The sequence below is a fragment of the Rhinopithecus roxellana genome, chromosome 12 (genome assembly GCF_007565055.1).
Source record: "Rhinopithecus roxellana isolate Shanxi Qingling chromosome 12, ASM756505v1, whole genome shotgun sequence".
Lineage (NCBI taxonomy): Eukaryota > Metazoa > Chordata > Mammalia > Primates > Cercopithecidae > Rhinopithecus > Rhinopithecus roxellana.
This window is the reverse complement of record NC_044560.1, coordinates 108,136,786-108,154,197: the sequence shown is the minus strand read 5'-3', so window position 1 is coordinate 108,154,197 and position 17,412 is coordinate 108,136,786. Positions and strand designations below refer to the sequence as shown.

Below are 17,412 nucleotides of genomic sequence, written 5' to 3'. Positions count from 1 at the left end.
CACCAGGATTTAAGCAGCGATGTGCAAAGGGAGGTGGGATTTGAAGTGAGGCGAGGTTCAGGACCCACCTGTGACTTTCACTACATTAGAAAACGCTGGGGAGTTCATTAACCTCTCTGGGCCCCAATTTCTCTGCATTCTATATATGTTGACATTAAAATATCAATTTCGCAGCACATGGAATAAACATATTATTGATGAAATGTTAGCTATCATAAGGGATAGAGCCGATATGCTTCCATTTTTATTTTTATATTATTTAATTATTTTTGAGATGAATTCTCGCTCTGTCACCTAGGCTGCAGTGCAGTGGTGAGGTCTCATCTCACTGCAACCTCTGACTCCTGGGTTCAAGCGATTCTCCTTTCTCACCCTCCTGATTAGCTGGGACTACAGGCAGGTGCCACCACACCTGGTTAGTTTTTGTAGTTTTAGTAGAGACAGGGTTTCATCATGTTGGCCATGCTGGTATCGAACTCCTGACCTCATGATCCGCCCTCCTTGGCCTCCCAAAGTGCTGAGTCACCACACCTGGCCTACACACTTCCTTTATATCAGAGCGGTTTTCAAATCATCAGCATCTTCCGTTCTTACCTGTATGTGTTTGTGCTCTTATCAATCAACTCAACATCCACATTTCCTTCAGGCCCCAGAAACTGATGATTTGTATAATCTTGTTCAACCTCAAAACCGAGTTTAGCAGCATAAGAGGAAACTATTTGATTCTCTTCTGAGCAAATATCTCCTGAAAAGAAAATACTAGACATGTAAGAGGTAAAGAGTTGGAAGAGGCATGGCCTGAAGGACTCCTGGAGGCTGAATTACACAGATGCTGTTGGGATACAGATATCAAATAAGAACAGAGAGTGACCAGAATATGCGGTTCTGCTTCTTTGAATCCAGACAAGGAAAGGCACAAGAATATTCTCTGTCATGACTAAAAGTATACCCCAAATTCCACAGGGCTTTCTGGGAAGCCAGGCTGGACAGCTTTGGTAGGAGGCACCGTTTGCTGAGGACTGGAACCAATGCACCTACATTTCTACTGGACCCAAAGAACAGATGACACCTTCTGCTGGTGAGGCAAGTCCAGGTCAGAAAAGGATCGAGCTCCAAAGCTGAAGAGGCAAAAGAGCTTGCCTTCTTCCTAGTCCCTGCTGCTGTCCCCAGCCACCAGGACCATCCCCTGATTCCCCTGAGCATTTCCGTGCCCCGGCGGTGAGAGGCTTACATGTCCCCATTTAAACTGCACAGTGCACTGTGGCCGAGGTAAGGAAACCACTCCTGATCTTCACTGCACAGAAGACTCTAAATTGTCTTCTCCACATAAAATAACATTTTATTTTCCATCAATCCACATGCCCTTCAATCCTCTCCCTATTAGTCCATTACCTGATTCTTGTCCCTCTGAAGATTCCTGCTGTTCTGATACACTGGAGGTGGGGATCCCCATGTCACAAAAAGATGAAAAATATCAAGAATTAGTTGATGAAGATGAAGACGATGTTATTAAAAACTGGAGCTGCACTGTCCAGTAGAGTAGCCGCTACCCAGATGTGTGGTTTAAATTTGTATGAATTAAACTTAGGTAAACTTTGGTTTCTCAGTTGCACCATCCACATTTCAACTTCTCGAACACCTACATGTCACTCATGGCGACAACACTGTGTAGCAGAGAACGGAACACTCCTGTCATCACAGAAAGTTCTCTTGGGACGGATCTAGACTATCAAAAAATAGAAGACATTTTGAATGAAGATATCTTTATCCAGATTTATAAATAATAGAGCTAAGGTGCTCCCTAGAGCCAAATATATCTCGGCATCTCTCCCTTTTCTCTTTGTCCTGTGCTCATGTTCAACGTGGACACAGCCAGCTTCTTTGGCTTAAATTGATTGCTCCAATTGGTATCATATGATGCTGGAATCAAAGACTGAAGCAGTAATTCACCAATGCACAAAATGCATGCATTTATATTCCAAGTTAATTCCAAACTTGACCACACCTGGGAAGCTTTAAAAACCACCCAGTACCTAGGTCACAGTCCACACCAATTGAATCAGAAATCTGGAGGTGGCACCAAAGCATGGGGGGGGGGGGGCTTTCAAAGACTCACAGGTGGTTCCAATATTAGCCAACATGGGCTCCATGATCTACAGCGTGAGCCAGTGGTTCGTCAGGCCCCTGGAGAGAAATCTGCCCTAACACAGGCAATCCCTTCTGGAGGAAGGCAACCAACTCCATCAAATTCTCTGCCTTTGATCTGTTCCTCGAGGTGTCTGTTTATTTCAACGTGAAAGAGACCAGCAGAAAAATTGACACGTGGATTAGGTTTAAAAACAACAGGTACCTGGAGAAGCGGGATGAAGAGAAAGGCTTTACAGTGCTTTTCTCAGAAGGGTTGTGTAGGCAAGTCAAGCATGGAGAGACCCTTGGCCTGACATCCTAAGACTGGTTGCTGTTTGTGGCTACACATTTTACTGTGGATTCGGGTAGCCTCAGGCAAAGCAGCAAGAGTAAACATGCCATGTTATAGTCTCTCTCCTGGTGCATGTGCATGCTGGAGTCTGCCTGCTGAGGAGGGGTTTAGAAGGTGGGAGGAAGCCAGCGCAGAAATGCAGACAGCGCATCCCAGATCGTGAGAGCCGACGGTTCCATTTTCAGGGACTTTGCAACCAAGTTGTTCCACACAACCATTAGTCTAAATTAAACGATACAAGCTAACATTTAAATAAATCATATTAAAAACAAAAGTAATACATGCTAAAACATACCAATTTCCAGTCATTTTCCTACACTGTCCAGCAGTCTATGCTCTTGAGGTTATTCATGTCTATCGTGTCTGTGTGGTGAAAGTAGGATGAGAGGCTTCTGCATGTGTCCTCCCAACTCCCTCATCAGGGGCTTCACGTTGGTAGTTTGAAACCTGCCACGATGGGGATATTCAACCCTTGGAAATTGGCATACGCTACAAAGAGATCCATTCTCCCCTCCCCGATGTTAAATCTCAGGACTCCACTGTGGCCTTCAGCCTCATCATCAGCCAGTTTCCTAGAGAATGAGGTTGGTTTTAGGCATTGGGTAACAGCTCAACCAATAACCCACTGGTCTTTGATTGCATTGCTCATTGCCTTTTTGTGCATGGGTTCTCTAGACACCTCCATGGAAGAAAATGTCATTGCCCAAGGTTTGCTTCAAAAATTTCTGGATTCATTGCTAGTATTGCATAAGCTCATTCATTCTCCCCTGAGTTTGATGAAAAACACCCAAATTCCTCTCATTCACATGTTCCTCTATGATATTAAGACACAGCGTCCAATAGTTTTCCAACGGAATAGCTTTTCTTTCTTTCTTTTTTTTTTTTTTTTTGAGACGGAGTCTCGCTCTGTCGCCCAGGCTGGAGTGCAGTGGCGCGATCTCGGCTCACTGCAAGCTCCGCCTCCTGGGTTCACGCCATTCTCCTGCCTCAGCCTCCTGAGTAGCTGGGACTACAGGCTCCCGCCACCACGCCCGGCTAATTTTTTGTATTTTTAATAGAGACGAGGTTTCACCGTGTTAGCCAGGATGGTCTCCGTCTCCTGACCTCGTGATCCACCCGCCTCGGCCTCCCAAAGTGCTGGGATTACAGGCGTGAGCCACCGCGCCCAGCCCAGAATAGCTTTTCTTACCTGGGAATGTCCTTCCCAGATGGTTGATCCTTAGGAGAAGCGGTGAACCATAATGCCTCCGCCTCTGTCTCATCACCTTCTTCGAAAAAATCTAAGATGCTACCACACATCTGAGAAACACAGAATAACTCCCTGTATACCCTGGAAAACAAGAACAGAATTTTTCTATGAATATAAGGTAGGTGCCTGATGATAGCATGGCCTGTGCACGAAGATTTTATGTTAATAGCCATAGACCCCATATTTTATCTTAGGGAAGTCTTTCCTCAGGCCTGCACGACTCCATCTCACCTCTCATCACGTAAAATTTAACTGAATGCCTGTTTCCCACTACATGCTACTTTTTCCATACTAGGAAGCAGACGTCAGTCAATTCTCAACATCTAGCATTTGCCACAAACTTTGGTTTCATAATAGGTCAACAAGTATGTTGACCTATATAACCTTGCTAAGAATTTTAGGGAAAGGACGAGATTCCCAGTTTGACTTTTGACCTCAGGTGATCCACCTGCCCTCGCCTCTCGTGCGCTAGGATTATAGGTATGAGTCACTGGGCCCCGACCTCTTTTTCCTACATCTTATGAGACAGAAACTCTTTTGAAATAAAAACTTACGATAACAAAGAAGAAAAGTAACATACTAATTTTTATGCAAATAACCTACACGTCTTTGCTTCTTATGAATGTACATGAACCAGTGCAGCAAAATTCCAAATCTTTAATTTTTCCCCAACCAATAGATGTCCCTTACGTATCATCTGTCACACAGGCTTCAGCCTGAGAAAAAATTCCAGTTGTCATGTCTCGCCGTTTCTGTATGCTATCGTCAACCAATACTGTCTGCTGTCTTATGACTTCTGATGCATCTACATTCCTACTGGATCCATGGTGCCTGGGAAAACACAAATGGAGTTGGCATGTGAGCATGTCAGAGGAGCTCGATGGTGGGACAATCTTCTCACTGTGATGTAGCAAAAGTAGTCCAATCCTTAGACATGCGCATCCATAGAGATGCCATCCTTAGAGATACTATTCTTAGAGATGCTATCCTTAGAGATACCTTAGAGATGCCCATCCTTACAGACACCTTCTTTGATGCCCATCCTATAATAAAATGCCATTCCTCCACATTTTTACTGAATTAACTGCATCTCTGTTTCCACACAGTAGACAATGATCTTATCTCAGGAGGCATGCCTCCTTTGATTCTCAATCCCTGATGTTCATCACAGTCTGTCACACTTGACGATGCTCACTACTGGCCTCTGAAAGGATACTGTGTTTTTGTAAACTATAGGAGCATAAGAAGGGCCCTACTCTTCTATCCTTCATTGGTCCTGAACAGGAGGGAATGTTAACCTGATGAACTTGTTTGCACAACCCTGGATGGACTGAGCTTATTTGAAGGTAGGATCTCTTTATTTAGGGTTAGCATGTCAAGGATGATGGACACCAGAGAAATTTGCATTCAGTGCCTTTCACAGACATCACTCAGCAGTGACAGACCTGTCAAAATGTTGCTTAACCTCTCTGAGTATCAGCTTTCTAACTTGTAAAATAAGGATACAGTACTCTCATCACAAATCCTTGTGGTGATTAATCATAGAAGGCTAAAATTACTTAGCACAAGAGCTAGGAAACACTGGGTTCCCAAAGCAAACAATTCATCCTAGTCCGTGGTCTTTTATGCATGCCAGAGCATGTCTCACTCATTTCAGACTTTTTTTTCTTTTTGAGACAGAGTTTCACTGTTGTTGCCCAGGCTGGAGTGTGATGGTGTGATCTCGGCTCACTGCAACTTCCACCTCCCAGGTTCAAGTGATTCTCCTGCCTCAGCCTCCCAAGTAGCTGGGATTACAAGTGCCTGCCACCATGCCTGGCTAATTTGTGCATTTTTAGTAGAGATTTTAGTAGGGGTTTCACCATGTTGGCCAGGCTGGTCTCGAACTCCTGACCTCAGGAGATCCACCCACCTCCACCTCCCAAAGTGCTGGGATTACAGGCGTGAGCCACCATGCCTGGCCAAAGTTGCTCTTTTAAAAAAGTATGGACTGAGAAGGTTGTAAACAATATAAATGTATTTGTCACAGCTCTGGATGCTGGAACATCCAGGATCAAAGTGCTGGTAGACTCGGTGTCTGCTCCTGATTCATAGAGGGCAGACTTCTTGTTCTGTCCAGGCATGAGGAAAGAGAAAGGAGCTCTCCAGGGTCTCCTTCATGAGGGAACTAATTCCACTCATGAGGGCTCCACCTTTATCACCTGACACCTCTCAAAGGCCCCATCTCCTAATAACATCACATTGGAAGTTAGGATTTCAACATATGAATATTGGAGGAACACAAACTTTCTTTCCACAGCAGTGTCTGAATTGCATACACGGAAATATTTGGTCAGATTAATTTGTTTTGAGTTCCAAGACAATGTAAAACAGTGCATTCGTTTTCTACAAATGAGAGATAAGCCACGTGCTGATGAGGAGCCACTGAAACGCACAGCGGGAGGGCTTTGTAAGTCAGGCTGCATGGTTCTGCTCTGATCTGGGTGCCATGCTGTGGGATTGTCAAGAGCATGGTCAAGGCCATAGGTCCATGCATCAAGGAAAGAGCTGGAAGAACAGCCCTAGACTCGCTTTTGCTCAGGTATGAAGTAGACATGGTGAAAATCAGGGAAGGAGAGAGAAGGTCTAAAAAGTACACCTGGGCCGGGCGTGGTGGCTCACGCCTGTAATCCCAGCACTTTAGGAGGCCGAGGTGGGCAGATCAAGAGGTCAAGAGATCAAGACCATCCTGGCCAACATGGTAAAACCCTGTCTTTACTAAAAATACAAAAATTAGATGGGCGTGGTGGTGCACGCCCATAGTCCCAGCTACTGGGGAGGATGAAGTAGGGGAATCGCTTGAACTGGAGATGCGGAGGTTGCCATGAGTTGAGATTGTGCCACTGCACTCCAGCCTGGGTGACTGAGGGAGATTCCATTTCAAAAAAAAAAAAAAAGTACACCTGGGTGCCCCTGGCGGTTTTCCCCTTCATTCATACAGAGATGAATGAGTGAATAAATGTGAGCAGAACCTTCCTCCAGAAAACGTCCATGGTGCTCTGTATCTCATGAACTATAACGAGATGCAGAAGAATCAGCCACCAGGAGCCCGCACAGAGCGCAAAGTCACTCACAGTCTCGGCAGCTCTTCATCACTGCTGCTACTCTTTTCATGACACTCCTTTTTGTCCATTTGTCAAATGTTGTATTTATCTCTTCACTGTATCTTTTTCAGCCTGAAAAAATAAAAAGAGGTTGTATTTAGGTACATGGGAAGAACCGTCAGATAAATCTTAGCTTCCGTGTCTCTAAAAGGTTGACAAAAGCACTGATAGATCATTCAAAAGAGATGCATCAGTGGAATTGCTCCCAGCAGCAGTAGGTGCTTAGGACAGAGGCCGAAACAGGAGAGCTGCAAAATAGAAACTTCTTTTTTTTTTTTTTTTTTGCCTCATGAAGTGGGAGTATGGATTTTTCAAATTCTTTTATTTTTGATGTAGCCCTGCGTCTGCAAGTTAAGCCATGTAGAATAGTAACTTCTAGAGATTCCAACCTGACAGAGGCAAAAGTGTGATTATTTCCTTGCCTTCCATTCTTCTCTCGTACAACTCTAATGGGTTCTCTTGCCTAAATCGTCACCTAGAGTTCTTTAAAATACTTGGGTTTAGGAACCGTTGTCTGATCCATTACCTTCACCGGTTCTGCTATGACATTTTTTGAAGATTAGATTTTTAAAATAATGGCTTTATGGATGGATAGTTCACCAACCACACGATTCACAAACCACACAATAAACTATACAATTCAATGTTGTATATAGCATAGTTACAAAGTTGTACAACCACCACCACAGTCAGTTTTAGGACAGCGTCATCACCTCAAAAAGAAACTTATTAAGCGGCACTCCCCATTCCCCACATGCACACACGCTCAGCGACAGGCACCCACGAGTCCACTTTCTGTCTCCACAGGTTTACTCATTCTGGACATATGATTTAATAGGAGTTGTTATGGACTGAATGTATGTGTCCACCCTCAAGTTCCTGTGTTGAAATCCTAACTCCAAATGTGATGATACGAGGAGATGGGGCCTTCGGGAGGTGATGAGGTCATGAGGGTAGAATCCTCATGAATGGTCTCAATGCCCTTAGAAAAGAGAACCCAGAGACCTCCCTCCCTCTTTCTACCATGGGAGAATGCAGCAAGAAGTCAGCTGTCTGGCTGGGCACGGTGGCTCACGCCTGTAATCCCAGCACTTTGGGAGGCCGAGGCGGGCAGATCACAAGGTCAGGAGATCGAGACCATCCTGACTAACATGGTGAAACCCTGTCTCTACTAAAAATACAAAAAATTAGCCGGGAGTGGTGGTGGGCACCTGTAGTCCCTGCTACTCTGGAGGCTGAGGCAGGAGAATGGCGTGAACCCGGGAGGCGGAGCTTGCAGTGAACCGAGATCACGCCACTGCACTCCAGCCTCGGCAACAGAGGGAGACTCCATCTCAACAACAACAACAAAAAGAAGTCAGCCATCTATGAATGAGGAAGCAGGTCCTCTCCAGTCACGGAATGCACCAGTGCCTTGATCTTGGGCTTCCCAGCCTCTAGAATTGTGAGAAATAAATCCTGTTGTTTAAGCCACGTGGTCTATGATACTTTTGTTAAAGAAGCCCAAAGTGACTAAGACAGGCATCAAACAATATATTGTCCTTTGTGATGGATCCTTTCACTTCCCATAATGTTTTCAAGGTCCATCCGTGTTATACCACATAACAGCACCTCCTTTGTTTTTATGGCTGAATAATATTCCACCGTATGGAGACACCACATATTCTCTATCCATTCAGCAGACGATAGACATTTGGGTGAGTTCCACTTTGGGGCTGTTATGAAAAATGCTGCTGTGAATATTCAGGTACAAATTTCCGGGTGGTCAGATTATTTCCTTCTCTTGGGTACAGTTAGGAGTGGAGTTGCTGGGTCATATGGTAACTCTGCGTTTAACCTTCAAGGAACTGCCAGACTGTTTTCCAAAGCACCAATTTCCATTTCCACCAGCAGTGTAGGAGGGTGCCAGCTTCTCCATATCCTCACCTATAACTGTTATTATAGGCCTTTTAAAAATGGCCATTCTGGTACGTGTAAAGTGGTATCTTATTGTAATTTTTGAAGATTTTTATATAGTAGTAAAAATATATATTATTAATAGCATTGTAGACGCTTTGGATAACAGAAAAGAAAATTAGTGAATTACAAATCACTCAAAATCCAAACGCCCACAAATAATCCATCTTAACTTTTTGACTATTTGGTTTTATTAAATATATTAAAATAGGGTGACCGGGCGCGGCAGCTCACGCCTGTAATCCCCCAGCACATTGGGAGGCTGAGGCAGGTGGATCATCTGAGCCCGGCAGTTCCAGATTTGCCTGGTCAACATGGCGAAACCCCATCTCTACTAAAAATACAAAAATTAGCTGGGCGTGGTGGCGCATGCCTGTAGTCCCAGCTACTCCGGAGGCTGAGCTAGGAGAATTGCTTGAACCCAGGAGGCGGAGGTTGCAGTGAGCTGAGATCGCGCTTCTGCACTCCAGCTTGAGTGACAGAGACTCTGTCTTCAAAACAAAAAATAAATAAATAAAATAGGGTAATACTATGCCTACTTTTTAAAACAAACTATTTGTATCCAAGGAATGCAACTTAATTTTAACAAATCAAATTGTGTTTAACACTCAGGATCATACAGCACTCCACTGTCTCACCATCCTCTCTCTGCAGTATTGTTTCAAGCATCTTTAAACACACAAGTAGGTTTTTAATTTCTGGTTGCAGGAAACTAGTGGGCACCTCTGAATCACCCACAAGTTGATCTTATCCATAGATTAAGTCTTTTTTTTTTTTTTTGAGACGGAGTCTCGCTCTGTCACCCAGGCTGGAGTGCAGTGGCCAGATCTCAGCTCACTGCAAGCTCCGCCTCCCGGGTTCACGCCATTCTCCTGCCTCAGCCTCCCGAGTAGCTGGGACTGCAGGCGCCACCACCTCGCCCAGCTAGTTTTTTGTATTTTTAGTAGAGACGGGGTTTCACCGTGTTAGCCAGGGTGGTCTCGATCTCCTGACCTCGTGATCCGCCCGTCTCGGCCTCCCAAAGCACTGGGATTACAGGCTTGAGCCACCGCGCCCGGCCCCATAGATCAAGTCTTAATACCATCTTGGAACAAAGCCCTGCAATTTTGTTTGTGCAATTACAGTGTGTCTAGCATAGTGTGACCTCAGACTCTGTGCAGTTTATTTAAGGGGCTGAAGAAAAATGTGACCGGATCAGTTTCCATACTGAGTTGAGCTCTTCACAATTACTATCAGAGATTTACAAATCAAAACATGAATTCTAGGCAGATATATCAGGCTCTTGCTGCTGGAGTGACAATGCACCTAATTATGTCAGTAGACAAAGCTAGAGAGGGTATATTTGTATATTATACCACCATATATAACAAACCATAATTATATCTCTGCTCCTGAGCAATGCAAAACCAACTCCTAGTTAGCACCATATTAAGACGAACAGTAAAGCTGCTCAATGAAATTCACAATTTCTTATGTGGTGGTTTTTGTTCTTTGTTTGCATCTCACTATTGTTCTACAGTCGTATCATTTTGAAGTTCTTCACAACTTCTTTAAGAAGAAAATGAAACAATTGAATTAATTATTCAGAGTTCACCTTGGTTGAAATAGTTTGGTTTGTTTTTATTCTGAGGCAACTGGCCATTTAATATTGGAGAGTTCTAAGTTCTTTTTGGATGGAGTTTTTCTCTTGTTGCTAGGCTGGAGTGCAATGGCACAATCTCAGGTGCAAGCAATTCTCCTGTCTCAGCCTTCCGAGTAGCTGGGATTACAGGCATGTGCCACCACACCCTGCTAATTTTGTATTTTTACTCAAGATGGGGTTTCTCCATGTTGCTCAGGCTGGTTTTGAACTCCTGACCTCAGGTGATCTGCCTGCCTCGGCCTCCCACAGTCCTGGGATTACAGACATGAGCCATCATGCCCAGCCCGAGAGTTCTAAGTTCTTAGAAGGTGGTTGTGTTTACCTACTAGAATTTTGTTGGTAGCAATAATCATCTAATGGGAATTCAGAGAAGTGATTTTAAATATTTGAATTCCAAAACCCTATACAAATGTTTTATTTTACCACCAATGAATTTATCAGCAATAACTGAATATTTATAATCACTCACACGTTCCAACTAGACAAACCAAATATTTCTAAGCAATTTTCTTTTTTTTTTTTTTTTTTGAGACGGAGTCTCGCTCTGTCGCCCAGGCTGGAGTGCAGTGGCCAGATCTCAGCTCACTGCAAGCTCTGCCTCCTGGGTTTACGCCATTCTCCTGCCTCAGCCTCCCAAGTAGCTGGGACTACATTAGCTGGGACTACAGGCGCCCGCTACCGCGCCCGGCTAGTTTTTTTTGTATTTTTTAGTAGAGACGGGGTTTCACTGTGTTAGCCAGGATGGTCTTGATCTCCTGACCTCGTGATCCGCACGTCTCGGCCTCCCAAAGTGCTGGGATTACAGGCTTGAGCCACCGCGCCCGGCCTCTAAGCAATTTTCAATAAAAATATAAAACTCTACATATTTCATGTATTTATGTTTAATTGTTATGTTTCTCACAGCCTGCAACAAATTTAATTTAGCTATCCTCTGAACTACAAGCTTCCCTTTGTTATAACAAACACTTTTCTTTTATTTAAGTATTGTTATTCCAGAGTTAATATAGTATGCATTCAAATGATTTCTTATTTAGTATTATTTTACCTAATACCATTATATATTTAATTTTTTTCTCATGAAGCTAGGCACAGTGGTTTGCGCCTGTAGTCCCAGCCACTCGGGAGGCTGAAGTGAGAGGATCCCTTGAGCCCAGGAGTTTAAGGTCACAGTGAGCTGTGAAAGTGTCACTGTATTCCAGTCTGGGTGACAAAGCAATACCTCATTTCAAGAAACAAAATGGAGTTTTTTCCTTATAAGAATTTAAAGAAGCTATACATTATTTTGGCTTTCTATAGGATTAACTAGAAGTTACTGAGACTTGATCTACAGTTTTTTTTTTATGAGCTAAAAAGCATCTCTCACTTTAATTACACCTGTATTAGGAGAGTTATGGTCAATTTCAGCAGTTGTAGTTTCTGAGAACTTGGATAAATACAAACATGAATTACATAAAATTTATATAAGTCCAGGTATTCAAAAATGAGAAATAATGTGATATATGATCAAAGTAGTAGCAAGACAATATACAATTAAATCACTCAACAATTACTGGGAATATGTATGAAGCCTTGTTGGTAAAATTCTACCTGGTACTTCTGAAATGAACAAGGCAATGGGAAATAAGTTTATCTTGTCTATTACTGAGTGTCAATGAAAGCAATAAGGTGAATGGAAAAGTCCATGCAAACTCCATTTTCAGAATAACGAGGAGACAGATTTAATTCACAGATCCAAACGTTTCTCACTGGCTGACAAAACTGTGTGAAGTCAGGGTGGAGCACGGCGGAGGAACGGGGAGGAAGTGCAGAGTGAGAAAACATAAAGAAGTCAGGAAAGGCCAGAAGAGGAACTTCCTGTGAGTAAAACCTCATACTCGGTGATTTATCTGTAGAGTCTGAATACAAGAGCTGTAAGATCTGGGCAGTTGGAATGGAGGCTGAGCAGGAGATAGATGTGGTAGAGGCAGGGGTGGATGGGAGATCCTTGAAGATAGGGAAATGGCCTAGTGTGACAGAGTACAGAAATACTACAAAAACTCACTTGTAGAAAGCACGTTCTGCATATAATCAGACATGGAACAGTCCCATGCATTCCATAATAATTAAGAGAAAGATATTACCGGAGCATTGCTTAAAGGTACTACAAGAAAATAGGTGAGAAGACCAGGACGTTTTGTTTTGTTTGTTTGTTTGTTTGAGATAAAGAACAATCAAAGGAAAATGATGGACCAAAATTAACAATCATTCTTGGGGGGAAAAAAACTGCACCCACAATTCCTCAGTAAAAAGGATTACACAGGCCGGGCGTGGTGGCTCAAGCCTGTAATCCCAGCACTTTGGGAGGCCGAGACGGGCGGATCACGAGGTCAGGAGATCGAGGCCATCCTGGCTAACATGGTGAAACCCCGTCTCTACTAAAAAAATACAAAAAAACTAGCTGGGTGAGGTGGTGGGCGCCTGTAGTCCCAGCTACTCGGGAGGCTGAGGCAGGAGAATAGCGTGAACCCGGGAGGCGGAGCTTGCAGTGAGCTGAGATCTGGCCACTGCACTCCAGCCTGGGCGACAGAGCGAAACTCCGTCTCAAAAAAAAAAAAAAAAAAAAAAAAAAAAAAAAAAAAAAAAGGATTACACATATTCTCGGCATAATACGTCTCTCTCAGGCCAAAGGCTATCCTTGTGCTTCATGTGGACGCTATGAAATCATTCCAGCAGAGGTCAGGAAAATACCAAGTATGATCTTCCCTATTTAAGTTAAAATATTGGAAGCTTATTCCAAAATATTGGAATAAACTTGAAATACGGTAATTGAACAGAAGGACATTAAACTGTAACTCACTAGACATGTTATTTTACCCTACAGACAAACACAACAAATCACCTGAAATAAGCTACAAAAGTAAGATAAACCAGTAAGTTAGAGAAATAATCTTTTTTTTTTCTTTTGAGACGGAGTCTCCCTCTGTTGCTCAGACCAGAGTGCAGTGGTGCAATCTTGGCTCACTGCAACCTCTGCTTCCTGGGTTCTAGCGATTCTCCTCCTCAGCCTCCCAAGTAGCTGGGATTGCAAATATGCGTCACCAAGTCTGGCTATTTTTCTTGTATTTTTAGTAGAGATGGGGTTTCACCATGTTGGACATGCTGGTCTCGAACTCCTGACTTCAGGTGATTTGCCTGCTTCGGGTTCCCAAGTGCTGGGATTACAGGCATGAGTTACCACGCCCGGCCAGAAGAATCTTAATATACAAAAATGAACAGCTTTTTAATATAACAGACTATCCCAATTCCATGAAAGAAGAAAATACATCCATTAAAATAGAAACTATGGTGCCTAGAATTAAACTGTACGAAAAAACTACATGACCCATATAATTTTTTATGTTGAAATAATTTTAAACGTGAAAAAATAGCAAAGATTCGTATAAATCCTCAACCACCTTATCCTAATGTTAGCTTTATATAATTGTATTTATATATAATAGTTGTTATATATAAAATAATTGTATATGTACATTTATCATATTATATATCATACATATATATTTATTGTATTATATATAATATACAGCTGTATATGTAATTGTAATATAATAATTATACATGTAATAGTATATGTAATACAATTATCTAACCAGGAAATGGATGTTAGCATATCGTACCATTACCTAATGTGCAGACCTTATTTGAATTTTGTCTACATTTGTCTAAATGTCCGCTTTCTTCTCCAAGATCTAATCGAGGATCTCACATTGCACTTAATTGTTATCTGTCCTTAGATTCCTCCAGTCTGCGACAATTTCTTATTTTTTCCTTGTCTTTTGTGATTGTGACACTTTCGCTGAGCACGGTCAATTATTTTACAGAATGTTTATCAATTTGGATTTCTTTGACGTTTTCTCATGATTAGGTTGAGGTCATGCATGTTTGTCTTCTGTGTTCAGTCAACATGCCCCAGTCTTTTTGGAATATTTCTTCATGTTCTGGCGTCACAATTTATTCCAATGTTATCTTGTATATTCCCTGCCCCAGCCCTGGAAGTAACCACTTCTCCACAGATCCTTGGCTCCCTTGTATTCAAAATAGTATTTAGAAACCAAGGCAGGGCACAGTGGCTCACGCCTGTAATCCCAGCACTTTGGGAGGCCGAGGTGGGCTGATCTCGAGGTCAAGAGACGGAGACCATCCCGGCCAACACGGTGAAACCCCGTTTCTACTAAAAATACAAAAAATTAACTGAGCGTGATGGCATGCGCCTGTAATCCCAGCTACTCGGGAGGCTGAGGCAAGAGAATCGCTTGAACCCTGGAGGCAGAGGTTGCAGTGAACGGAGATTGTGCCATTGCACTCCAGCCTGGGTGACAGAGGGACACTCAATCTCAAAAAAAAAAAAAAAAAAAGTAATATTGATTAAAAATCAAATTGCACGAGAATGCATAGCAGGATACCAACGAAATACAACTTTTAAATATACAGAAAATAATATTTAAAATACAAACCAAACATATAAATCATGCAGGGGGATTAACACGTTTCTGGATAGTGGTAACAGCCGAGTGGCTGGATGAATTCCAGAGAAATTTCATATATTGCTTCAATTTTATTTAAAATATATTATTACCTATGTCTTAGATATTTTATTTTAAATAATGGGCAAGGATATTATAAACTCTGCAGAAGTAAGTGTAAAATCGTGTTTTTTCCTGCCCACATTAAAGATGGCCCAGATGCTTGCACCGACCCTGTTGACTGCCCACAGCCATCATGGCGACCGGAAGTCCTAAGAGCTTACTTCCCTCAGTTCTCAGAAAGCCGTCCTTCTCTGCGAGCATTATTTCGAAAGAAGTTGAGAACTAGAGAAACCGACCTAAGGGGATTCTCCCATTTGGCCCGTCCTCTCCTGAAGTCACCACCTGCTGCTTCTTTGGAGCGCTTACCAGGTGAGTTTCAGGAGCCCCAGGGTACAGGAAGAAGAAACGGAGGCTTGTTGCTAGGACACCGCCAGGCTGCTCTGTGTTCTGCTCCTCTTGGTTAGCAAGGAGGGAGTACGACAAAGCGCGTGTCAGAAGGGGAAACGGGGCCCTCCCCTTGTTAAAAACAAATCCCTCTAGAAGCTCGGCATCCTGTTAGTCATAGCTTAAATTTATGACTTCAATGACTTGGCTTGGACAGTCTTTAATCTCTCTCATACTTAATTTGTTTTAATTTCTGTAATAAAATTTTTACACCAATGTTTATGTTGCTAATACTAATAATTTTACACTGTAACTGTATAACTTTAATTATTAGAAGTTTTAACCTAACTAACAAACATATGAAAGCTTCCTAAGGGAAACAATTTTTTTTTCTTTTTTTTTGAAACTGAGGCTCGCTCTCTCGCTAGGCCAGAGTGCAGTGATCTCGGCTCACTGCAACCTCTGCCTCCCAGGTTCAAGCAATTCTTGTGCCTCAGCCTCCCGAGTAGCTGGGACTACAGGCGTGCACCACAACGCCCACCTAATTTTTTATTATTAATTTATTTTTATTTTATTTATTTATTTTTTTTTTTGAGACAGAGTCTTGCTCTGTTGCCCAAGTTGGAGCGCAGTGGCAGGATCTCGGCTCACTGCAAGCTCCACCTCCCGGGTTTACTGCCATTCTCCTGCCTCAGCCTCCTGAGTAGCTAGGATTACAGGCGCCCGCCACCACGCCTGGCTAATTTTTGTGTTTTTAGTAGAGACAGGGTTTCACCTTGTTAGCCAGGATGATCCCGATCTCCTCACCTTGTGATCCACCCGCCTCCGCCTCCCAAAGTGCTGGGATTACAGGCGTGAGCCACCGCGCCCGGCCCAATTTTTTATTATTAGTAGAGATGGGGTTTCACCATGTTGGCCAGGATGGTCTCCGTCTCTTGACCTCGAGATCAGCCCACCTCGGCCTCCCAAAGTGCTGGGATTACAGGCGGGAGCCCCTGCGCCCGGCCATAAACAATGTTTATTTGGGAATAGAGCATTGCCATTGGGAATAGACATGCCATATTAAACTATGTGTATATTCAGGGAGATAAAGGAAGACAGAAATGGGGAGGATTACATATTCTTTTGACAGAATTTTCCTTGGCTGCAAAGATCAGCAACAAGGGTGACATTAGTCCGAGGTTGGATCAGCAGTTGCTGGGCAGCATTCCTTGCAGAAATATTTTTTGTTTAAGGTTGTGAAGACCTTTATGCAAGGTTGTGGCTTTTGTGGAGTCTTTTTCATTTTCGGGCATACAAGGATAACAGTCCTCTCTTCATGGCTTTCCTGGCTCTATTTGTCAGGGTTACCTTAACATAAGTGACTCCACTTTGTTCTGACAACTTTCAGATTTGCCCTTGTGATCAAGAAGTTTCTCTGAAAGCATTCTCCTGCCTCAGCCTCCGGAGTAGCTGGGACTACAGGTGCTTACCACCACACCCAGCTAATTGTTTTTGTATTTTTAGTAGAGACGGGGTTTCACTATGTTGGCCAGGCTGCTCTCGAACCCCTGACTTGTGATCTGCCCACCCCGGTCTCCCAAAGTGCTGGGACTACAGGCATGAGCCACTGCACCCGGCCTGCATTTCTTTTTTCAAAGAATTACTGTGGCATTTTTCCCAATGTCATTGTGTTCTGTGGTTCTTATCTAGTCTTCACATTTATTTACATAATGAACTTTAATGATGAATTTCTACAGAATTTTTGTCACTAAGTGGTTGCCTAGAAGTATATATACTAAGATGGAACATACTGAAATATGAGCTAACTTTTCTCATTCAATTATTGATTACTTAATTAGTTAGTTTGTTTGTTTATTTATTATTTGGGGGATGGGATCTTGCAGTGCTGCCCAGACTGGACTCAAACTCCTGGGCTCAAACTCCTGCCTCAGCCTCCCAAGTAGGTGGGATTACAGGCATGTACTACTTCACCTGGCTCAATTATTTATTAT

The 17,412-nt window shown here is 43.0% G+C and overlaps 2 protein-coding genes across 7 annotated transcripts in view; one reads left to right on the top strand and one right to left on the bottom strand.

The window, feature by feature from the left end:
• Positions 1-15,510, bottom strand: part of LOC104673370 (caspase recruitment domain-containing protein 8) — a 33,846-nt gene extending 18,336 nt beyond the window's left edge. For 2 of the 6 annotated variants that reach the window (XM_030942633.1, XM_030942635.1), the window contains exons 1-6: positions 15,401-15,510; positions 6,842-6,943; positions 4,419-4,559; positions 3,669-3,809; positions 1,393-1,433; positions 595-745 (exon numbers count right to left, since the gene is read on the bottom strand). In XM_030942633.1, coding sequence (XP_030798493.1) covers positions 595-745; positions 1,393-1,433; positions 3,669-3,809; positions 4,419-4,559; positions 6,842-6,900 — 533 coding nt within the window. In that variant the 5' untranslated portion in view covers positions 6,901-6,943; positions 15,401-15,510. Of the gene's footprint in view, positions 1-594; positions 746-1,392; positions 2,927-3,668; positions 3,810-4,414; positions 4,560-6,841; positions 6,944-15,330 lie in introns of those variants that run through there. The other 4 variants (XM_030942634.1, XM_030942636.1, XM_030942637.1 and 1 more) reach the window with 4 other exon arrangements.
• Positions 12,286-17,412, top strand: part of LOC104673369 (caspase recruitment domain-containing protein 8) — a 28,724-nt gene continuing 23,597 nt past the window's right edge. The window contains exons 1-2 of the mRNA XM_010377378.2: positions 12,286-12,325; positions 15,182-15,403. The gene's annotated coding sequence lies outside the window, so the exon portion shown is untranslated. The remainder of the gene's footprint in view (positions 12,326-15,181; positions 15,404-17,412) is intronic.